General features: G+C 28.1%; 6 protein-coding genes across 16 annotated transcripts; 3 read left to right on the forward strand and 3 right to left on the reverse strand.

Annotated features, from left to right (window-relative positions):
* Positions 1 to 638: 638 nt before the first annotated feature.
* Positions 639 to 13907, reverse strand: rasp (protein-cysteine N-palmitoyltransferase Rasp). 5 transcript variants are annotated; one of them, XM_035869615.2, is made up of 8 exons: positions 3670 to 3728; positions 2708 to 3576; positions 2461 to 2642; positions 1933 to 2355; positions 1721 to 1861; positions 1435 to 1652; positions 981 to 1321; positions 639 to 900 (listed from the first exon to the last, which is right to left on the reverse strand). In XM_035869615.2, the coding sequence occupies exons 2-8, from the start codon at positions 2814 to 2816 to the stop codon at positions 815 to 817; spliced, it is 1500 nt and encodes a 499-aa protein (XP_035725508.1). In that variant the 5' UTR covers positions 2817 to 3576; positions 3670 to 3728; the 3' UTR covers positions 639 to 814. The 5 variants fall into 5 exon arrangements, with proteins under 5 accessions (XP_035725508.1, XP_085512602.1, XP_035725515.1 ...); XM_085656476.1 differs by lacking the exon at positions 3670 to 3728 and having other exon boundaries at positions 2708 to 2957; positions 3050 to 3622; XM_035869622.2 differs by lacking the exons at positions 2708 to 3576; positions 3670 to 3728 and adding an exon at positions 13717 to 13907 and having other exon boundaries at positions 2461 to 2573.
* Positions 3751 to 9265, forward strand: ABCB7 (ATP binding cassette subfamily B member 7). Its single transcript, XM_035869612.2, has 11 exons — positions 3751 to 4106; positions 6071 to 6322; positions 6402 to 6609; positions 6693 to 6859; positions 6941 to 7219; positions 7300 to 7474; positions 7609 to 7766; positions 7931 to 8094; positions 8167 to 8296; positions 8369 to 8644; positions 8763 to 9265. The coding sequence occupies exons 1-11, from the start codon at positions 3933 to 3935 to the stop codon at positions 9015 to 9017; spliced, it is 2238 nt and encodes a 745-aa protein (XP_035725505.1). The 5' UTR covers positions 3751 to 3932; the 3' UTR covers positions 9018 to 9265.
* Positions 9612 to 13776, forward strand: LOC118443112 (uncharacterized). 4 transcript variants are annotated; one of them, XM_085656474.1, is made up of 10 exons: positions 9612 to 9805; positions 9968 to 10089; positions 10163 to 10317; positions 10434 to 10652; positions 10765 to 10884; positions 10983 to 11203; positions 11292 to 11352; positions 11436 to 11878; positions 11961 to 12544; positions 12690 to 12853. In XM_085656474.1, exons 1-10 carry the CDS (start codon positions 9744 to 9746, stop codon positions 12716 to 12718), a joined length of 2016 nt encoding a protein of 671 aa, XP_085512600.1. In that variant the 5' UTR covers positions 9612 to 9743; the 3' UTR covers positions 12719 to 12853. The 4 variants fall into 4 exon arrangements, with proteins under 4 accessions (XP_085512600.1, XP_085512601.1, XP_035725501.2 ...); XM_085656475.1 differs by having other exon boundaries at positions 12642 to 12791; XM_035869608.2 differs by having other exon boundaries at positions 11961 to 13776.
* Positions 13815 to 15111, forward strand: LOC118443118 (DNA repair protein XRCC3). The gene is made up of 5 exons (XM_035869626.2): positions 13815 to 13851; positions 14042 to 14242; positions 14345 to 14478; positions 14602 to 14814; positions 14902 to 15111. Exons 1-5 carry the CDS (start codon positions 13836 to 13838, stop codon positions 15109 to 15111), a joined length of 774 nt encoding a protein of 257 aa, XP_035725519.1. The 5' UTR covers positions 13815 to 13835.
* LOC118443117 (pseudouridylate synthase RPUSD1) lies at positions 14874 to 16912 on the reverse strand. Of its 2 annotated transcripts, none has more exons than XM_085656480.1 (4): positions 16178 to 16912; positions 15831 to 16074; positions 15384 to 15660; positions 14874 to 15088 (listed from the first exon to the last, which is right to left on the reverse strand). In XM_085656480.1, exons 1-4 carry the CDS (start codon positions 16376 to 16378, stop codon positions 15043 to 15045), a joined length of 768 nt encoding a protein of 255 aa, XP_085512606.1. In that variant the 5' UTR covers positions 16379 to 16912; the 3' UTR covers positions 14874 to 15042. The 2 variants fall into 2 exon arrangements, with proteins under 2 accessions (XP_085512606.1, XP_035725518.2); XM_035869625.2 differs by lacking the exon at positions 14874 to 15088 and adding an exon at positions 15162 to 15312.
* Positions 16913 to 19555: 2643 nt separating this feature from the next.
* On the reverse strand, positions 19556 to 22509 carry CNBP (CCHC-type zinc finger nucleic acid binding protein). Of its 3 annotated transcripts, none has more exons than XM_035869627.2 (3): positions 22283 to 22509; positions 20478 to 20731; positions 19556 to 20318 (listed from the first exon to the last, which is right to left on the reverse strand). In XM_035869627.2, exons 2-3 carry the CDS (start codon positions 20718 to 20720, stop codon positions 20097 to 20099), a joined length of 465 nt encoding a protein of 154 aa, XP_035725520.1. In that variant the 5' UTR covers positions 20721 to 20731; positions 22283 to 22509; the 3' UTR covers positions 19556 to 20096. The 3 variants fall into 3 exon arrangements, with proteins under 3 accessions (XP_035725520.1, XP_035725522.1, XP_035725523.1); XM_035869629.2 differs by lacking the exon at positions 22283 to 22509 and adding an exon at positions 22090 to 22236; XM_035869630.2 differs by lacking the exon at positions 22283 to 22509 and adding an exon at positions 21532 to 21647.
* Between the last annotated feature and the right edge of the window lie 482 nt (positions 22510 to 22991).

Below are 22991 nucleotides of genomic sequence, written 5' to 3' on the forward strand. Positions count from 1 at the left end.
TTATAAAGCCATTATTAATATTGTGTGCATATATATGTAATGCACTACCAACAGAAAAATGGTTTTTTGTAGTTGTGTGAAATAATACGATACAAACTTTTATATATTACAACAGTATATTTTTCAACTTATATTATTCTAACCTTTATACATATGTTTTATTAATTCTTATATATTTGTGTTATACTGAATTTAATCTCACATCATTATTACAGAAATATAGAATATTGGATATTTTTAATAATTTATGGTCTTACTTTCGTTATTCCTTAAAGCAATAATAATAATTTAATTAACATAACAAAACATTAAATATAAATAATATTTGCTGTTTTTATGCACACAGTGAATTTGTATGTATTTGTATGATTGTTCAATAACATAATAAAAAATTAACAGGAAATCGTCTATATAAAATATAAATAGATATGTGCCTTATGTTTTACATGCTTCAGGAAAGCAGAAATAGAAGAAATATATAATAGAATGAAAACAAGAAGAAGCAATATAAATTACTAATTACAGCAATAATAATAAAACAATAATATGTCAATTTTTATTCATATTTATTATGATTAATAATAAAATTACAAAAACATGTTAAAACATTGAATTATAATAATAATTATGTATTATATTTTTGTACTTCTTTTATATTTATCTTCAATAAACTCTTAAAAACAATTACATACGTACTTAGATTTGTAAATTATCTATATTACTTTTAGTATGTATTGTTTATTTATTCTCATCTAAAAATATATTGTACATGTATTTATTCCTTGATACATATTATTGATAAAGTAAGGCATCATTACATTCCTCCTAATTTCATGTCTATTGAAACATGACAACAACAATAAAGGAAAAAGAGTAAAAGCAGTATAGTACTCCATGAATCTACATAAAATATTTTAACTATTACCTTTTTGAACATATTGGTAATTATATGTATGAAATATAAATTATATAATACTTACCTTTTAATATTCGATTTATATATATGTTCCCAATTTCTTGTCCAGCAAAGAAAAAAAAATTTGATATTGCAGACATTGCCAAAAGAATACTTGATAATGCACAATTAAATCGTCTTCTATTCCAAGAACTAAGATATTTTGTTTGAAATTGATTATATCTTTTGGTATTTCCAATTATTCTTGATAAGTTCTCTATATTTAGACCAATAAAATTCAAAAGTGCCCATGTAAAAATATTTGTTTGCATTCCATGCCATAAAAAGACAAATGTAAAACATAAAAAAGAACCAAACAACTTTCTATGATAGTCCTTTGATTTCACAACAGGTATGTAAATGTACCTACAAATAATAATTCAAATTAAATATTTAATATTCTTATAACTTTAATATTCTTATAACTAGATTTTTATTGCAATAAATGCATGATAAAGAACGTAAAATTAAAATATTACCTAATAAGAAATTTATATAAGCCCCTATCAAAGTATTTCCACATATCTGAATATAAATGAATTCTGCCAATACATTTAGGTGGCAAAGGAGCTTTTATGTCATCTGCTTCACATAAAGTTTTATTAGTTCCATAAACAATAACATATTTATTCAGAAAAAATTGTCCCATACAATATCCTAAACCATATAGAGCCCATGAATTTAAATTTTGTACAATCTGTACAAACAAGAAAATAAAATTTATACTGTTAGAGAATATAATTAATAGCAAAAAAAAATTCATACCTGTGGATGATATTGAAGCACATTAACATAAATGAAGTGCAGTGAAAATTCAGTAAAATATAACCAGAAAGTATATCTAATTAGATTAATAATTATTGTCTGCACTTTCATGAAACTCCATCTCGATGGTGAATTATTCAACTGAAAACATTTGTGTGTAAAAATTTCTGTCCTTAATGTTTTATAAATATTAACTAATGGAATATACATACTGAATTAAAAAATTCGTGATATAAGATTAATGGACCCAAAAATAGTGTGGGTAAATATAAACAATATGCCAATGTTTGAAGATAATCATTGAAAAAATATGTGTAATCTCTATCATACTGAATTTTAAAATTATCCATATTTTGACTGATAGATCTCAATTGAATCCAGCACATTGCAAGCATTAAAAGATAATGCTCATTATCATTGTATTGTAACCATTGATAAAATATACCATCTGGCATTTTAAAAATATGTATTATAAATAGGAATAATACATGTATTAGCCAAATAATCTTCTTGTTATTAATGTAATTTAATAAATATAGTACAGATGATTGTGCCAATATACAGAACATACCCATTGTTCCAATATAATAGCACAAAAAAGAGATAGATACCAAGGTATACCAGCAGCATAATAACTTAAAAATTTATATGAATAAATAATACATATAGAATATAAATATATCAATAAATAATAATACATGCAGAAATATATATTAGTGACTTATAAATATATATCATACCACTTTGTTGAATACATTTTTAACGATTTGACTAACTAAATGATGTATAAATATCCAAGGCATTAAAGTAATCATTAAGGGAATCCATGTTCTCCACTCTTGATCAGAAACATCTTGTTTTTTCCCAATCCATGACCATCCAGGCACAAAATCAAAATATAAATCATAATAATCCACAAAATCTAATAATAAAAGAATTATTTAATATGCTTATTCCTTCAATTTTTGTTGTCTATACTGTACTTACAGATATTCGTTAAATAAACGTTATAAATTGAATAAGCAACTCCACCCGTCCACATAAGAAAATAAAAAACCCTTTCGTATTTATTTGAAAAACAAATATCATTACTCATTGTCGATTTAAATTTACCGCCTAAAATTGTGGATAATAGAACGAATGGGTCTCGTTACTATAAACTATATGTTAATGTTCATTCTCACAAATAAAATTTAATTATTAATAATTATTTATAATCATAGTTATTAATAAAAATCTGCAATATATGAATGAACACTATATTTAAAATCGCCAAAAAATTCCATTTTATAATATTTCATTTCGCATTAGTTAAAGTTTGGTTTTTACGTATGTGGCACTATCTAGATTTGCATTGTGTTGTAAAAGTCAGTAGCAGAAGCACTGATTCCTGCGCATCTTAAGATTTTGCATGATGCATATGAGTCTGATATATTAGATGTAATTTAAATCAGAACAAATGACTGACATTATCAGAAATTAAATTATATAATTCTCTTCTTTTTCCTTTTTTGATAAAACTATGTCCTGTTATTTTTGATATTTAAGTTTCTTGTGAAGTTGACGTTCCATTTTCATGCCAGCTTTGGGTTGCATCCATAGTATACCTAATGGCCTAATGGTTTTTTTGATTCGCCCCTTTACTAATCGTTCTAGGCTCATACTATCGCTACGTAATTCATAAATACAGGATATTATTTTGTATTAAATAGCTACGTTTTATGTAAACTAAAGATTTTATATATTTTGATCAAAATTTTTTAAAAGCCTACGAAACATTACTATTATAAATAGGAATGGTTGAACAAAAATTACTAATAATTACAAAAAATCAATGCAAATATTGATGAAAACCCCTAAAAAAAGAGAAGTTATTCTTTTGATTAAAAATATTGCTTATTATTCATTTTCTCTATTAAAATCGAATTTTATTTATAAATTATCCTTACATTAGTATGTTTAGACGCGTAATGGATGCGCAGAAATTTTGCGCAAAAGCTATTATCACGCTTGAGCAATCTGTTTGTAGAATGAAATTACTCTCTTCTCGAATACGTAACATGTTCCAAATATGAACAAAAATGAGTATTCACTAAACAAATCCATAAAGATACATATAATCTAGCCAACTTTCTACTAAGGATGTGCATTTTACATATCGAGTTTTATTGAAGATTTGTTTAATTTTAGTAGTAATAAATATCTTAGAAATATGTTAAGTGTCATTTTAAATCGTCGATTATTTAAAGTGATAAGAGCTGACAAGAGTATTTGGATTAGTTCGTCACCTACGTACATAACCAATATTTCAAGACAAAATGTTTTAATGAAAGAAAATAGATTTACCAACGTTGGATCATATCCTCTATCAATCGTAGGAATAAGGGTAATATTTTTACTAGTAACATAAAATGACAAAATATAATTTAAATCTTCTTTAATATTAATAGACGATCTATATTGTTTATAATTCTTATATCTTAAAAATCATTTATTATTCAATATTATAAATTAAATCTGCAAAGATGTATTCTTGAATTTTTTGTTGTGATATAGTTATTGTTTAATTTGTTAACATAAGCCATAAAAATAATATGATACAAATAATAATTCCATTCATATTTTATTGTATATTTTTATTCAATTAACATAAATTTTTCTTAAAATTTGAAGTGTTAATTTTACTAATGTTATCAGATATTTTAACAAGAGGAATATTTCAGTCATAAACTATTTCTTTCTACTTATTATTTCTGCAGAATACCTAAGTATCTTCTTTTGTCACAATGGGTCGTACATCACGGAAACGCCATCGAAAGAAGAAGTTTCATATGCAAAAATTAAAATCTGAAGAAAATGATGATATGAATTTCTTAAAATATTGGTTATTTAGAAACTGTTTTTCTACTACAAACTTTATTCCTACTAATTTTCCTATGACTGGTAGAGGTTTAAAAACAATAAAAGATATAAGAGAACATGAAATTTTGATAAAATTACCTATAGAAATGTTAATAACGACATTTACTGTATCTGAATGTGATGTTAAAATTCTATTTTTAAAGGATCAAAGTTATAATGCTCAACATATACTTTCAGTATTTTTAATATATGAAGAGCATTTGGGAACTTCATCAAAATGGTATCCCTATATAAATTCACTTCCACAATATTTTTCTACACCAGAATTTTGTACATCTAAAGAAAAGAAACTTTTACCTAACTTTATTAAAGAACACATGTATTATGTACATAATATAGTAAGAAATTTTTCTTTATTAATGCAAAGTCTACAAACATTAAAGAAAGATGACAAAAATTATTGTTCTCATTGTAATATTCCTCTTGACAAAATAATGACCTTCAATAAATATAGGTGGGCTTATTATGTTGTAAATACTAGATCTGTATATATAAATGAAAGAGAAGTGCAAGATAGTGTGATAAAGATAGAATCACCAAATAATTTGGCATTGGCACCATTTTTAGATTTATTCAATCATGATATAAATGCTTCTGTATCAGTTTCATTAATAACAGATGAACATAAGAATAAATTCTACCAAATTACTACTCTTAAACCATTTGAAAAGAATTCTCAAGTTTTTATTAATTATGGTCCACATAACAGTCTTAAGTTATATATAGATTATGGTTTTTTTATTCCTAATAATCTATTAGATGAAGTTGTTTTTAATATACTTGATATCCAATCATGTGTTACTATATCAGAGTATGCATTAAAATTTATTGTTTCTAACAAATTCAATAAAAACATGTCTTTTACAAGAGATGGCCTGAATTACAATGCCATTATCACATTATTCATTGCAAGTACTACTATAGAAAAAGATTTTTGGAATATCAGAATATATGGAGCATCTTTTAGTTCAGAAGATCACATTAAAATACATAATTTAGGTATACAAATTTTACATTTAAAAAAAAAAGAGTATTTAAGTTATTTAAATGATATGAATAATGTTAAGAAATGCAGTCAAAGTTTTTTAAATGCATTAAGTCTTATAAGAGAATATATTCAAATATTAGACGAATCATTGAAAAATATATAATACTAAATAAAATACAGTAAATAAAACATAATTAACAAAATATGCATTTTGTTTATATATAAATATTTGTAATAGATAATTATTACAATTTTGTTTATTTATATTTAAGAAGTATACATATATGTAAAATGATTGAAATAAATATATATTACATAAAAAGAATAAAAGAATCTAAAATATTAATTTTAAATGATACTATATTTTTCTTCAGTATTCATACTAAATAAACTTTTTATAATGTCTGCAATAAAAATGAAAATTTTTTATAAATTTGCAGTGCTGCACTGGAAATGTAATAGATCGGGCACAAAAAAAGAAAAATGTTCCACAATCAAAATCAGTTGTCTCCCCTGTTAAATATATATTAGCAGTTACGGGTATAACTGGAGGAAAGCCAGGACAACAGAAAAGAAACTGTTTCCATCCAGGTGTATCTGGTTTAAGCAGAGATGCAATTGGATTCAAAGAACAATCATCAGTTAGTTCTACAGATATGCTTAAGGCAATGCTCAAATACATCTGGCCAGAAGTAAGTTGAATAGTTGGAAATATGTATTCTTTAAATCCAATTATTGATCTTAATTTTTATTTCTATAAATATTACTTAGGATGATCCAGAAATTAAAAAAAGAGTTAAGATAGCAGTTGGATTATTGATTGGTTCAAAAGTCTTAAATGTAACTGTTCCTTTTATTTTTAAATATGCTGTGGATATTTTGAACAAGCATAGCATTGAAAGTACTGGTGAGGCTGTGTTGAGTATAGGAAGTGCACCTGAAACTATTACTACAATTGCAACTTCATTACTCATAGGATGTAAGAATACATATTATATTTTTTTTATGATAAATATTTAAAATATAAAGAGGGATCTATATGATCTTTATTATTCATAATAGATGGAATTGCTCGTGCTGGTGCAGCTGGTTGTAGTGAATTGAGAAATGCAGTATTTGCAAAAGTTGCACAACATTCAATTAGAAAAATTGCTAAGAATGTTTTTCTACATATGCATAATCTTGATTTAGCATTTCATCTATCTAGACAAACTGGAGCACTATCTAAGGTAAATATATATGACAAATATTTTTTATATTGTTATATATTAATAATTATTATTATAATATTTTGTATGTCTAATATATAGATAATAGATAGAGGAAGTCGTGGTATTAATTTTGTTCTGTCAGCCATGGTATTTAATGTTGTACCTACTGTTTTCGAATTAGCTTTAGTTAGTACTATTTTGGGTATAAAATGTGGGGCTGAATATGCAAATTTAGCACTTGCTTGCGTTGGTATTTACACTGCCTTTACATTAGGAGTTACTCAATGGCGAACGAAATTTAGAATATATATGAATCAAGCGGAAAACGAAGCAGGAAATAAAGCAATAGATTCACTCATTAATTATGAAACAGTAAAGGTAAATCTTTCTAGTATCTTTTTTATTTTTGTTTAATATGAAATGTTTTTACAATAAAAAATAAACATATATTGTTACAGTATTTCAATAATGAAAAATTCGAAGCAGAAAGATATGATCAATCATTACAAAAGTATGAAATAGCTTCGTTAAAAACGAATACAAGTTTAGCTATGCTAAATTTTGGACAAAATGCTATCTTTAGTATTGCTTTAAGTCTTATAATGATATTAACAACAAAGAATATTATGAATGGTAACATAGATCTGTTAGTTTTTTTATATGCTTTTATGTACTACATTCTACTTTCATATTTAATATAAGAATTGATACTGTTATAATGGCAATGTTTAACAATATAATTGATACATTGATATTTTTATATTTAGGAACTATGACTGTTGGAGATTTAGTGCTGGTTAATGGCTTGTTATTTCAATTATCAATACCTTTAGGATTTCTAGGTTCTGTTTATCGAGAAGTGAGACAAGCTTTCATTGATATGCAGACAATGTTCACTTTGATGACAATGGACACTAATATTAAGGTACTTTTGAATTAACATTTATTTAAAATTATCCTTTTCTAACTAATTACAGAAATTATTAAAAAAGAAGTGTTATATTGATATAATATACACAATATTAAAATAATATGTACATATATTTATATTGTATATATAATACACAATATAAAAATATATGTTAACAGACAAAAGAAAATGCTATAAGGTTGAATATTGAACAGAACAACTCTGATATTGAATTCAAAAATATTAATTTTCAATATGTACAAGGCAAGCCCATTTTTGAAGATATATCTTTTCATATTCCAAGTGGAAAAAAAATTGCTATTGTAGGAGGATCTGGTTGTGGGTAAGATATAATACTCATTTTATAAATATTTACTTTCCTCCAAAAATCTTAATATTAATATATTAATTTCAGTAAGACCACAATAGTAAGACTGCTTTATCGATTTTTTGAACCTCAAAGCGGAAATGTTCTGATCAATGGTCAAAATATTCAAGATGTTGATATAAATGATCTTAGAAAATCCATAGCTATAGTACCTCAGGTATGGTATAACTTAATATGAAAAAAATAATTTATTCTAAATAATGATTAAACAAATTATTTTGAATGACAGGATTCAGTACTTTTCCATGAAACAATTTTCTATAATCTTCATTATGGTAATTTACGTAAATCAAAAGAAGAAGTTTATGAAGCTGCTAAAATGGCAAATCTACATGATTCAATTTTAAAATGGCCACAAGGCTATGAAACTCCTGTTGGAGAACGTGGTCTAAAATTGAGCGGAGGAGAGAAACAACGAGTAGCAATTGCTAGGGCAATCTTAAAAGACAGTCCTATATTAATTTTCGATGAAGCTACTTCTTCATTAGATTCTATTACAGAAAATGTAAGAATATGTAACTGTAACTATATAATATTTATTTTTATTTTAAATCTTTCGATATTTATTATTACAAAAATATTTATTTCTTTATAATTATTATATGATATTTATGTTATTACAGAAAATATTAGAAGCATTACGTAGAGCTACAAAAGGACGTACATCAATTGTGATTGCACATCGTTTATCCACTGTCATAGACTCAGATGAAATTTTTGTGTTAGATAAAGGCAAATTAGTGGAAAGTGGAACACATTCTGCTCTGTTATCAATGCCAAATTCTCTGTATAATAAATTATGGGAAACACAAAATATTGGCATGCAAACATATTCGGACGAAACACATGAACGTATTAGAACTGGCGGGAATAATTAATTAAAAACATGCAGTGAAAATAAAATATCAAATGTTTTGAAATAATAAAAATAATTGTTTTCTCATTTAACATAGAAATGTTACATTATTAATTATGTATTTTAATGCTGTTGACTAATATAAAACTGCCAGTATCTTTATTTATTTTATTCAATAAAATATGTATATATTAAGTGTACATACTAGCAACAAAAATAATGTAAATACTATGTAGTATTTGTTTTGGAATAAAAAAATGATTTATTTTATTTTTCAAATTTTATTAATTCTTATACAATAGAATATGACCGAAAATTGCTTATATATATGTTTAATATATTTTTATATCCAATATATTTAATTACATGTTTAGTTTTAGTTATTAATATAATTTCTTTTTAGTTATTAATATAATTTCTTTTAATATATGCCATAAAAAAATATCAAAAATAGTTAAATCAAATTCATTTTAGATTCTGTTATTTATTATTATTCTTAATTATCAAATCTTTACAAAAAAAGAATAACATGCGCGGTTGAAAAAGAGTTATCATCTATGATTACATCATTGATTACGAAAATATTTTTTCTGTATTGCCTTGGTAACCAGTTAACATAACAATGAATGATAGTATACTACGCGCACAGCTATGTATGTTTCTAACAACCGAATACTTCTTTGATACTGTGGAGTTGTTTTTAGCAGAATTAAAATGTCGATTGTAACGTGTAATCAATCACTGCAAAATGCAAACTGAAGTGCCCACATTGCCTGTAGTACATCTGAATGTTCATGAAAATGTGGATAGGTAAACTAATATTCCTTGCAGAGGGCAAAAGCAATCATACCATATTCAAGTGTCATAATAAATTGATATATGTACATTTCACTTAATTTTCATATTGATCTTTCATACCTATTTATAATTTTTATGGTTTTTTATATAAATGGACATCTACATAATTTTCAGAAAGCAAAACAGCAACACAAATAGTATAGAAGAAAAAAAATGCTATTCACTATGTAGAAGTACATGTCCATCATCAAATAAAAAATGTTTGCATCCTTTGCTTGGTATGTTATATATTGAAAGTATGTAATTATCTACGTAGAAACAGTAAAGAATAAAAATATCCAGAAGATTATAATTCTATAATTTATATAGGAGAATCATATAAAAACACCATGCGAGTCTGTTCTACTACAATATCAGCAAAACCTGCAAATAAAAATAATCTTACTCAAAGAGTTGTATCTGCAAAAATGCTTCGTATTAAACAATTGCAAAATCAACTTGCTGATGCACATTATCATCTAAATGTAAATATATGTGGATATAATAAAATATATCATTTTCTGATTATACAAATATAATGTGAGAAGATAATTAAAAAATTAATAATCAACATAAATACAATTTTACTTTTATTTTTGAGGAATTGGCTAATGAAAACAGGCTGTTGAAAGCATTGCAGAAAAGGCAAGATTCTGCATTAAGACGTTATGAGGGAACTACTGCTGAACTACCAAAAATTATTAATTCACATCATGAAGAATTGAGAATACTGCAAATTAAGCATAAGAAATTAAAAGCCTTACATAAGAACATCTCTGATTTATTGAAAGAAAAAGAAAATGAGTTGTATTCCTTGCAGGTGAGTAACTTATTTGTGTATACATATTATATATCCAATGATACTAAAAAAATATAAAAATCTTTATGAACATATATGGGTTTTCTATTACTATGAGATTAATACTTTGTAGACTCAAAATAAGCATTTGTTGCAACTCAGTAAAGATCGAAACTTGGCAGAAAGAGAAAAATTACAGATGCAAGTTTCTGAGTTAAATCACAAAATAATGCAGCAACAAGAAAATATACAGGTATACTATATTATCACAATATTTAATGGTAAATATTCTATTTTAAAAGATATGAAATCTTTTAAATAATTACTCTTTGTATTGCAATTTTTTAAAAGTTGTTAGAAAGAAAATTAGCCTTGGAAAGAAAAAGTTTGAAACATCAACTATTTGTAGAGATATCTAAACACAAACAAACACAGAAAAACTTACAAGAAGCACTTGAAAAGGTGAAAGATTTAGAACATTTAATAGGTAACAAAACAAGAAAACAATTACTAATCGATAAAAAAAATACAGTTTTTGTAACTCAATCACTTACAAATTTGAGGAACGTAAGGTATAATAAATTTTGCTTAAAAGATAATTTTTTCTTATTTATTCAGTCATTTTTATCACTTAGTGTCTGTTATTTTTATCAATTTCAGTACTGCAATAACTATGACCAACAAATATAAAAAATATAATGATGGACAAAACGATAACTTGGTAAATTTAGATGAAAACATTAATTTTTGTTTTCATAATTTGAAGTATTCTTCATGTTTAATTATTGTAACTTTTACTTTTAGCCTACACTTATTACATCTCAATTAAATAATGATATAATTAATAATACTATTAGCAGTACAAATGCAAGTCAACAAACGGATTTGCCTTGTGCAGAAACAGTGACAAGTTCAAGGAACACTCATAAATTATATTTTCAAACAATGTCACAGGATATAATATCTTCATTATTTGATGATCAAACACCAAAGTTTAAAGATTCAGGATCAAAATTAAATAAAAATGTACAAACTGCATCATACAATGAAGATGATATAGCAAGTGAGATGGAATCTGGGGATAAGTGCATAGTAGATGGAAATTCATATGAAGTATCTACAGAACAGCATGAACAATTCGATAATTTTTCTGACTATTCTAATAGTGAACATGAGAACAATGAACATAAAAATAGGAATTATCATTTGATGAACACAATAAAAGATTCTCAGGATTTACATACACGGTTTGTTTAAAAATTCAAAATATATTAATTGTTTAATGTAATTATTTATAATATAATAATTTAAACACAATCTGTTTACTAGGATGATCAATAATACAGACCATGATCTTACTTCTTATATAACAGATTCTAAAGAGAGTGAATCCAATGCACAATTTTTTTCTAAAAAGATATATAATGAAAATTTTCAAAAGCAGGCTAAAATTTTAAATCAAAAAGATTATGATTATCAATATAAGTTTAAAACAAACCAAGAAGAATCTATTGAAGATGGCTTCTCTGTTAAATTCAAAAATGATAAATTTGATAAAATATATTCTGATTCTTGTTCAGAAGATTTTAATACTAATGATATGACAAACGAAATTGATTTAAAAGTTTTAAGAACTAAACAAAGAACTGATAATGCAAATTCGGAAGTTAATTTGCTACAAAATGAAAGTATTTATGAATATCAAAGTGATTTGCATAAAAACGTAGAAAATCCTTCCATAGAAACTATAGTGAATAATCTTGAATATAATCTAAGTCATATGCATATACAAGATGAAAAAAATCATTTGATTAATGATCATGAAAACTTAATTGATTTAAAATTGGATACCCAGCATACTTATGATGAAAATGAAACGACTTCTATGTCTTTGCAACAAGATGAATTTCAAGGTATAGAAAAATATTCAACAGTTAATTTCAAGCTTGATCAAGAAATAAAACATTCAGAAATTGATAAAGATAATCCATTAATATATGACAATATTAGTTATTCTATTGATAAGGTAAAAGATGAACTACAACAGAATAATTATAGTGATCAACATACATCAACAAACTCCATAATGGAGGGTCAAAGAACAATATCTAATGGAAGCAAAGTGGAATTTACTGAAGACCTAAACAATGATGTTATTACTACATTACAAATGAATAAGAAAAAAAAGTCATTATCCAACATTCATACAGCTAATAACTCTGGTAAAAGTTACAATAATACCAATAAAAGTGACCACAAAGCAGTTAATAAATCAAAATCAATTAATTACAACAAAGAAAAACTTTTGGCTACAATGAAGGCAATTGATAATAATGAAGATATTGACTTTTTTATTGATCAACATTTTCCAAAACGTAATTCTTTAACTAGATTTCAAATAACAGAAAACTTATTCCGTGGATTACCTGCACATAGCAAGAAAAACTATAGTATTATTAATGATGTGTTTGATAATGGTAATATGGATAATAAAATTAGCCTTACTTAAACCTTGTTAGTTATATCTATCTATAATAATATCTTGCAAGTTTACTGAAGTCTTAAAACTATTTGATGATATAGTAAGCTTCTTAAATGATCAATATTATTAACAAGCTTACAATTACTAAAATTCGTTTAGACTAAAATTCGTTTATTTTATTAGCCTCACATAGTTAAACATTAATCAAATTTAATCATGACATAAAATAAAATGTAGCAGTAAACTTAGTATGATTACGTTGCATTTTATTAAAAAATACATTATATAAAACATCAATTAGTTTAACCATGTGGAGGCTGCTGCCTATGAAGATACTACTTTGAATATGATCTAACAAATTTTAAACAAGCAAGTTTTTAATAGAATCAATTTTAAAATAATTAATAAATAATCAAAATGTATAAAAATATAATATTTTTAAAAGGAGAGGTTATAAATAAAAACAATAAAAAAATTTAGAAAATTTCTAGGGAACTTCATTAACAACAGTCTTTATACGTGCTTTCATTGCAGTGTCATGTGTATTGTAAATTATTATCTAAAAAAAATGATTTAAATATGTAATCTTTTTTCAAAACTCACAATCTTCACATATAGAAGTACATTGGGATGTATCGACGAGTACACTCCGATCTTTATGATAGTTCGAGCTACCAATCGTTTTTATCGTTTATATTTTATATTTGTTTCCACGAATAATAATGGAAGAATATTCTGGTATTATATATTATATAATTTTTATTAAAATTCATTAAACTAATATATAGAATAGAAAGGTATAAAAAGATACAATATATGCAAATCTAATAAAAAATGCAAATAATTTTTAGATAAACAATTCGATATTTGCAAATTTAAAAACTATATAATATAAATATTTATATTTGTATTTATATAAATTTAATAGAGATAAGTGCAAAGGAGTTAAAGAAGCAAGAAAAATTTCTGTCAACTGGCTGCTCTAAAATAAATAAAATATTCAATGGTGGCATTCCTTGTCAGGGTATTACACAAATTTATGGTGCAGCTGGTACTGGAAAAACTCAATTAGCTCTTCAGCTGTGTCTTACTGTACAATTACCTTTAACTGAAGGTGGCTTTGGTGCTGGTAGTATATTTTATCATTATATTTGATATTTTATTTACATATATTTCTTATCAACATTGTGTATAATAATTTCACTATTTTTTATCATCGATAACTGTATAGGTGCGATATATATTTCTACTGAAGCTGCTTTTCCGGCAAAACGATTACATGAATTAATTCAAAATTTAGATATCATTCAAGAATATGATAATATAAATGGTGATATCATATTTGTGGAACACATTGCAACTATTGTAATTAAGTATTATTTAGTTATAAATATAAGCATATAACTTTGATTAAAGATATATATTTTATCATTATTTATTTTATTGACTTTATTGTGCGATGTATTTAAATGTAATTTTTAAACTTAGGAAGACTTAGAGTCATCTTTGCTTCATAAAGTGCCAGTATTATTAAATAGACAAAAAATACGTCTACTAATTATTGATTCTATAGCTGCACCATATAGAGTGGAAGAATGGAATAGTGAATCAAGAAATAGATCTAAAAGTCTAAGAATTGTAGGACAGCAGCTACATAAATTATGTAAAAATAATGGTATTTTTATAGTTTGTATTAATCAGGTAACATCAGATTAAATACTAGTTATAGATTTATAAGTATACTTACAAAGATTTATATAAGTATACTTACAAAGCACTGATTTATAGGTATCAGCAGTTTTAGAAAATAAGAACAAATATTGTGACATTAAAGAACAACCTGCTTTAGGAATCACATGGTCAAGCATGATAACTAATTCTATACATTTTTATAGAAAAGACTCTATTCGTTATGCTTCTACCTTTTTATCACCTTATTTGCCATGTAAAACCATACAATTTGAGATAAATACATCTGGAATTAAAGGAATAGAGTAATGTATATAATAGTGGAATCTTAAAATATGATGTAAAATTTCAGATATTTTTTATTGTGCAAGTTCATGAATTTCAGAAAATATATTTTCATCTAATATTCTAATAATATTTGTTGGTTGCCATTTATTTGCTGTATCAGTAGGTATAAAAGGATCTGCTGTCCTTATATCTAAGTTTTCAACATCATTTTTTAATATCAACCTTAAAAATTATTATATTTATGAATTATTGAAAAATAATTAGTATATTATCTTGGACTATGCGGAAAGTACCTGAAAGAATGCAGAAATGTTCTGTGAGGCTCCACATCTTTTCTTTCACTGTACGTATAATCACCTATTATTATATGACCTATAGACGAACAATGTACTCTCAACTGATGTCTTCTACCAGTTGTAGGATATAACAAAACTTTAGTGGCAGGTTTAGATTTTCTTAAACCATATTCTAATACCAAAAGTACAGTACGAGACTTTCTTGGCTTTATACAAAATAAGCTATCACTTGTACACATTTTTTTATTTCCATCTGTCTCTCTTATATCATTACCTAAACAACAATTTATTTAATAATTTATACTAATAATATATACTATATATTCATTGCATATGAATTTCGATTGAGAAGTTATTTTTAAGATCATGCAAAAAAAATATAACATACAGCTAATAAAGATATTAATTTGGATTGAAATAATAAATACTTTCATAAACACTAACCAATAGGTTTATCAATTACAATAAATGAATCATTTACATGACCATGTAACAATGCTAAATAATATTTTTGTACTTGTTGTTTTTCAAATGCAGTAGAAGCAGCACGTGCTGCACGTTTATTTAAACCTATACAAATAATGCCACTTGTAGCATAATCTAATCTGTGCACAAAATGAAATTCATGGCTTAACATTGGATTAGCCAAATTTGGCAGCATTTTTTTTAATACAAATTGTAATGTGTTCTGAAATTTTCAAACCTATATAACTGTCTTGATTAATATAATTATCATCAGTAAATAAATAACTTGATTGTTGTATAATTGGTGTCTTTTCAATTTTGCTTACCTTCCTTTCTGGATTATTACTATTTATAAACATATCGTAAGGTTTTTGAACAACTAAAAAATCATTACTACAATATAAAATGCATACACAATTTTTATCATTCCACCTGTGATATAGTATACGCAATTCCATTATGTTTTTCCATATTATTTGTAATAGACCAAGTGTTATCGTTAAACAAATATTTAAAAATTTATACATATTAGTTCATCAAAATTAAAACAAATTCTATAACAAGTAAATGTTTTTTCAGGACCTGATATACAAAAGGCATAATTTTTAATATATATTCATTGATGTACTTTAGTTATATTTATAAACAAAAATTCGTAATTAGTTCAGTGAATATTTTTGTTTAACACAGTTGATCGACTTTGGAGTCGAACGATATCTAAATGTTGAATCTGATTGGTGAAACCTTTCGAGGATTATCGATAATACTACTCTATTTATTGAGCGTTTATTTATGTCATATATAATAACCAAACTTCCTCATTTTTCAATTATTTGATAAAATCAAATTAATTTAATACTTTGTGTAGTAAATAGCAAAATTAGAAAAAAGAAAAAAGAAAAAAAAATAAAAAGAAAAGGAAAAAAGGAAACGATGATTGTATGAAGTTGATGTCTCATGCAACGTATTCGATATTTCACCGATGCGTAGCCATGACAGCATATGCTATAAAATATCTCGCGTAATTTCAATAAATCATGATTTATAATTCGATCGCCGAATATATTGACAAATAAAGATTATATTTTATATAATGACAGATAATATTTATAACAAAGTACCTTTAATTCACGTTATTATTACGCGGTGATAACTATGCGAAAGGGGACGGTAACTAAGAGAAATTAGACATTTAAATTTTATTTGTAGTAAATAATCCTTCCTTCAAACTGAAACATAAATAATAATAATACATGAAGTATATCATAGGCTATCATACAGTTGCTATTTAATGCATACGCTAGCTATAAGGTGAATCGGTAGATGAATTTGTGTAGGGAACAGAAAAAACAAGATCTGCACTTGCCTCTCCGTACACATTCTATTTCAAAAATTCAGTTTAAAAACATAACTTCAAATACTCCATAATCCTTTATTACTTTGTAGCTTATTTTTTCCTTTTCATCCTCTTCATCTTCTTCCTTTAAGTATTAATAGATTAGTTTAATATAAGTCGTGCCATGGCCGGGCGTGCGCCGGTCCAATTAATTCATACACTGTAACAGTCGTATTCTTTACAATATTCGTACGTAAGTCTTGTAGCAGAGACAAAAGCGCAGGTGCCCTAATCGCACTCTTTTTTTTAAATGCTCCTTTGAACCTTTGGTGCCACCAATGATCATGACTTATGAATCACGTGTTCAAGAATGAAATTTTTTAAAAATTCAATCCTTAACAACCCAATCCTTACGTCTTAAACAATATACAAAAAAAAAAAAAGAAAAAAAAAAACAAAAAAAAAAAAAAAAAAAAAAAAAAGAAAAACAAAAAAAAAACAAAAAAAAAAACAAGGAAAAAAAGGAAAAAAAAAAGAATAAGAAAACGCACGACAGAGAACGAAAAATATTTTGGTAACGACGAATTCTTATTTCAACCTGAATTTTCTTAATGCACATTCAGTGAGAGCACCAAAGGTTACTCAAGTCCAATAGCAGAATATAATTTTTTTTTTTTTTTGATCCTCCAAATCTCGTCAGACGCACTGGCGCACTGAGTACTCACTACTACTTCTGAAATCCATGCATGAGATCGGTTTAAGTCCCGAGTAGTTAAGTGTATAAAATTGTTTGCAGGACACCTGTACTACGTATGTAATACAACTCACAAGGCGCGCTTCTGTTCCACTGAGTCAGGCACGCCTGGCTTCTGAACATTAATACACATTGTCGCTGCTGGTAAAATCAGATTCTCCATGTACAAATCACGCATTATGACACCAGCAGCTTGTATCATTCAACGAAACGACGTTTAACGACACACTGACTTAAATATCGTAGAACATCGATAATTTAATGGCATTTTGCGTGGGATGTTCATGTTGAATCTACCTAGAGTAAATACAGATCCACGTGCATTCCTTTCATCAATTGAAATTTGAGTATCTTCATTCGATAGAACGAACAATTAATTAATGAACTAGGTAGTTCGATTGATTCATATCCCAATAGCGTTGTTGTTCATTATTTATAGACATTGTATAACCACCAAACGAATCGTCATTTATTATAGTCTTACATATATGCCTTATTCTCAAGGAAAACTTTTATAGTTTTGTACTCGCATAAAAGTAACAACTTTCAGCTAGAACTTCGTTTCTTTCTTTTTTAGTTTTTTTTTCGTGTGAAATTCATAACTTTTGAGTATGAGTCAAGTTGATATTATGCGATATATTTTATTTTTCTATTAAATACTCAAGGTTATTATGTAAAGCTTATTCACGAATTTTCACTTTGCGACTTACAAAAAAAAAAGATTCATATAGTACTTTACATGAAAATATCATTTTTTTTTTCTGCGATGTAAAAAACAAGAACCACCGGAATTAGTCACCAGCAACGACCAGAGTATAACTAGCTTTTTACAGTACAAAATACAGCTCCTGCGCATATGTATCTATATATGTATATACATTTTGAGACACACACATATATATATACACACACATGTATTTAGTAACGAAGTACTTCACCACATGTAAGGATATTATAAGGTTAATACAGTAATTTTTTTGCTATACGAGATCATAATGATCATTTGGAAATACGAACAATGATGATTTTCTTTATATATTTTCGAGATAATGTATATAAAATGCCTGAACTTTTAATGAATTTTGCATGTGTATATATACATACACATAAAAAGCGTAGCAATCTTAGATGGCCATACCAATTTTTAATCTTACACAAATAGTTATTGTTCTGCTTTCTGGGCAGATTTTAAAACATGATGGTCCAGCACTATTTTATATTTATGAATTTATAAACATTGCATGTTTTACAATCATATTGTAGTTTTATGAAAGCAGATATTATTAAAAAATAACCATTCTGCGAACCTCGTTACATCCTTACACGTTAAAAATTGGCGTTACTAAACCTTATTTTTATGCATTCGGGGCCAGCACGTTTATATATTTCCTTTCCTTTCCCATTTTACTTTTGAAATTTAACGTGATTCAGCTAGAGAGTTTGAGAGGGAGGACCGAATACAAGATGCGTGGATGTGAGAAAGGAATATGACTTAAATTTGCCATTATTCCCACGGTCATAACATCCCTTTCTAACATTACAAAGTCCTTCAGTCAGTTCATAAAATTTCCTTTTCAATATACCAGGGAAGATAAGATAGAGTCTGTTGGACTGATCAATGTCACACAGTTTTAAGAGATGGTGGCCCTTGCGAACTTCATTAATGCTTCCAAAATCCATACATCTTGCATTACGAAATAATTCACGTACAAGATAGTTTGAAGGTCAAGGGACAGAGGATTTATGTTGCTACTCTAATTCAATCGAATGTTTATAATATTACATCGTATAGTGTGTGTGTTTCCGTGTAAATGTTGGTGTAGATGTGTTCGTGTGTGAATGTACTTTGTGCGCGCGCGGATGTGTGGTGTAGTGTAACAGCAATAAAAACTTAAAGACATTATAAGAAAATCCATGTGAAAGAGAACAACGGTGGGCACAGGGAAGGAGATTTGGGAGAGGGAGGAGCTCCGGGAGTTGGGCATGGAGAGATGAAAATTCGAACGGTAATGACGAACACGCTTTTGCGATAACACGCGTCGCTGAGAGAAACGTCCGCACATCCCTACCTAGCTACAATCCCCGGTAGTGGCGCGCACGATGGTAAACGGCTTATCATTATCATTAAGCGAGCGGCACGGATTTGGGTTATCTCCTACTTCCTCTCCTCCTCGCATTCGCGGCTTATGTGCCCCGTCTTGCCACAAATGTAGCAAATTTTACCTCCTGCCTCAGTGCAATTACGAGCGATGTGCCCCGTCTTGTTACAATTGTAACAGCTCTGCATAGCAAAGCGTGCAGAATCATTAACACCTTCTGGGCAACTGCGAGCAATGTGTCCAGTTTTATTACAATTGTAACAACTCATCTCTGGACCCTAATGGAACAGACAATGAATATATATCCATCAAGATATGAAGAAAGGTTAGTTTTATTTTTTGGTATTTTTTTTGTTATAAACAGCGAAATAAAAGAAATTTCTCATAAGCTGTAACAATACCGAACTTATTTGATATAAATTGATAAATATACTAACTTGCTGGCAATCTTTTGCAATGTGTCCAACTCCATTGCAACGATAGCATAAGTCTTGATCTTCTTTACATTCACGTGCAAAATGTCCAAACTGGTTACATTTGAAGCATTTATCACGACCACGTCCAAATCCTCCTTCTCGATCACGGCCACGATCTCCTCTGCCACCGCCTCCACCACCTTGTGTACATTCTCGTGCAAAGTGGCCCATTCGATTACATTTATAACATGCGTTTGAACTCATTTTTTATGGAGCTGTAATCATGTATATTATCATAAATTTTATATATAAAATATTTACCGTCTATAGTCAATGAGTTTATTCGAAAAGTTATAAAATTAATTGTTTTAAAAAATACATTGTATTATGAGGTTATCAGGATTGGTTTTATATTTTTTATCTTCACTTCATAATAGCTAATTTGTGGAAAACAAAAAATTCGATATTTCAAAGAAGCAAATAATAAAATTTGTCAATTCTTAATTATATGTTTATACATGTTTAATATAATATTCGAAAACTACGAAAAATACTGATGAAATCACCGAGTCCAAATATGAAATACCAACAAACTTTTGTTATGTCATCTTAATATGTAGTAGCCAGTTCGATCATGTCGATATATGTAGATATCTATCATAATGTAGATCCATGAAAGCGCGGTCACGCGCGCCCATGGCACGCGTTCCGTTTGGAGAAAATATTTCTTAGAACAATTTTTGAATTCTGTACCATTAAATTATTCAGGGAAAAAAAAGAAAAAAAAGGAAAAAAAAAAAAAAGAAAAAAAAGAAAAAAAAACAATGAAAGGAAAAAACATTTCGTAACGATTCGTGAGTTTCGTGGGCAGACGGAAAAACCATGGAGATGTCAGAGTACACGGAACTGCTCGCCATTGTAACGACCGTCCATCATTATCGAACATTCGTATCCGATCAACGACCTATAATCAACGATGTTGCGAAAAATAGCGAAAAGGCCAATAGGACTTGTACAATGACTAGTTTAAAAAATAATATAAAGAAGTTAAACTCGAAGATAAAACATAACGCACGTGTTTCACAGAGCGAACCCAGCACGGGGCATCGCACCGATTGCCATATAGCCGGCGGTAAACCGAGGGAGGGAAGAGATGAGAGGAGAAGGGGAGTGGTGGCAAGAGTGAGCGAATGCGAGAGCTAGAGAAAGAGAGAGAAAGAGAGAGGAAGATAGAGGATGAAGGAAGAGAAAGAGAGAGAGAGAGAGAGAGAGAGAGAGAGAGAGAGAGAGAGAGAGAGAGAGAGAGAGAGAGAGAGACAGAGAGAGAGGAGCCAACATATCATGGAAAGAAAATTGCGTCCGGCCATATATTACCCGGCACGACCGACGAAAAGAGAAAATGAAAGAGAAGACAAAAAAATACGAGCGAGAAATCATAATTTGTCGTACAACGTGGCTTTCGCCCCCACTCGATGGAGCGGTGGTACGCCACGGCGCGAAGATGGCATCCGAGAGTGACGCCGCACTGCACTTTTTTTGCCTTTGCAAAGGAGAACTTGACGAAGCAATCTAAGGCCCGCGAAAATCGCGATTCGCATACTGAAGATGTTCCTAGATTTTTTAACGAATGTACCGTGTATACCACCGTTGTCCGATAAGCCACGCTCTTCCCCAAGAGGAGATCCTAGCACGGTGCAAAGAGACCGAGAGAGAGGACCACGTGCGGAGCCGTACGCCGTAAAAGAAACTTTCCGGGATCTATCTCCCCCCTCGCGGTTTTATAGATCGCGGCTTTTCCCTCAGTCGAACCAAATCTTTCGACTCACCTTCTCTGATTCGATGTTATGGAGTAAATGTTAAGAATCCTTCCTCCTTTCGAGCTTCGTCGACGCAGTCGCCGGACGATGGGAGTCGTGGGTAGTACTGTTTTCTCGTGAAAACTTGAACCGAATACTCGAACGAACAGCTACGGCGACCATTGACTACGGGAAGGAAGACCGGCCAATCGCCGTTGCGCTGCCCGCCAAACTCTCCCGTTACGACAATGAACGCTGCCTCCCCCCCACTCTATCCTCCACCAATCCCCACCTTGACCGATCAGTCTTCCGTAGTCTACTACGTGCTTCACGCAGTGATTAATTTCCTTAATTTCCTTTTGACTTAATGGCCGAAATAAGCTAAACAATTATGTATTTATATGATATTATATAAAAGAATAATTTTATTGACTCTTAAAAATCTAATCTGATCATTCTATATAGATAATCATCTGTCAAAAATCATCGTTATTATGATTGCCATTGATTGTCATTGGTCGAAAGGCAATATGGTTATTTTGCGAATCTATTTCGACCAATCGTCGATACTCTCGAATACTATCGAATTGATTGTCGTTGCGTGTCTGTTTTATGAAAGTTTTCACAATATTTGATTTTGAATAAATGGATTTATGTAAAATACTATGCTAGATGGTGCGGAAAACAGATCAGATTTTTTTGATCGGTTTACTTGTTTTTGATAATTGTTTTATTAACG

Source organism: Vespa mandarinia, chromosome 4 (genome assembly GCF_050613455.1).
Source record: "Vespa mandarinia isolate Hongniang chromosome 4, ASM5061345v1, whole genome shotgun sequence".
Taxonomy (NCBI): Eukaryota; Metazoa; Arthropoda; class Insecta; order Hymenoptera; family Vespidae; genus Vespa; species Vespa mandarinia.

Coding starts and splice junctions, on each gene's coding strand:
- LOC118443112 (XM_035869608.2), top strand. CDS start 9,744: ATGCAAACTGAAGTGCCCACATTGCCTGTAGTACATCTGAATGTTCAT. Junction 9,806..9,967: donor GTTCATGAAAATGTGGATAG/GTAAACTAATAT, acceptor CATAATTTTCAG/AAAGCAAAACAGCAACACAA. Junction 11,353..11,435: donor ATGGACAAAACGATAACTTG/GTAAATTTAGAT, acceptor TTTTACTTTTAG/CCTACACTTATTACATCTCA.
- CNBP (XM_035869627.2), bottom strand. CDS start 20,720: ATGAGTTCAAACGCATGTTATAAATGTAATCGAATGGGCCACTTTGCA. Junction 20,319..20,477: donor TTGCAAAAGATTGCCAGCAA/GTTAGTATATTT, acceptor CTGTTCCATTAG/GGTCCAGAGATGAGTTGTTA.
- ABCB7 (XM_035869612.2), top strand. CDS start 3,933: ATGTTAAGTGTCATTTTAAATCGTCGATTATTTAAAGTGATAAGAGCT. Junction 6,610..6,692: donor AACTTCATTACTCATAGGAT/GTAAGAATACAT, acceptor TATTCATAATAG/ATGGAATTGCTCGTGCTGGT. Junction 6,860..6,940: donor AAACTGGAGCACTATCTAAG/GTAAATATATAT, acceptor TCTAATATATAG/ATAATAGATAGAGGAAGTCG.
- rasp (XM_035869615.2), bottom strand. CDS start 2,816: ATGAGTAATGATATTTGTTTTTCAAATAAATACGAAAGGGTTTTTTAT. Junction 1,653..1,720: donor TGCTTCAATATCATCCACAG/GTATGAATTTTT, acceptor TTGTTTGTACAG/ATTGTACAAAATTTAAATTC. Junction 1,322..1,434: donor TTATATAAATTTCTTATTAG/GTAATATTTTAA, acceptor TATTATTTGTAG/GTACATTTACATACCTGTTG.
- LOC118443117 (XM_035869625.2), bottom strand. CDS start 16,378: ATGTATAAATTTTTAAATATTTGTTTAACGATAACACTTGGTCTATTA. Junction 16,075..16,177: donor GTAATAATCCAGAAAGGAAG/GTAAGCAAAATT, acceptor TGAAAATTTCAG/AACACATTACAATTTGTATT. Junction 15,313..15,383: donor ACATTTCTGCATTCTTTCAG/GTACTTTCCGCA, acceptor ATAATTTTTAAG/GTTGATATTAAAAAATGATG.
- LOC118443118 (XM_035869626.2), top strand. Junction 14,479..14,601: donor TGGAACACATTGCAACTATT/GTAATTAAGTAT, acceptor TTTTAAACTTAG/GAAGACTTAGAGTCATCTTT. Junction 14,815..14,901: donor TTATAGTTTGTATTAATCAG/GTAACATCAGAT, acceptor ACTGATTTATAG/GTATCAGCAGTTTTAGAAAA.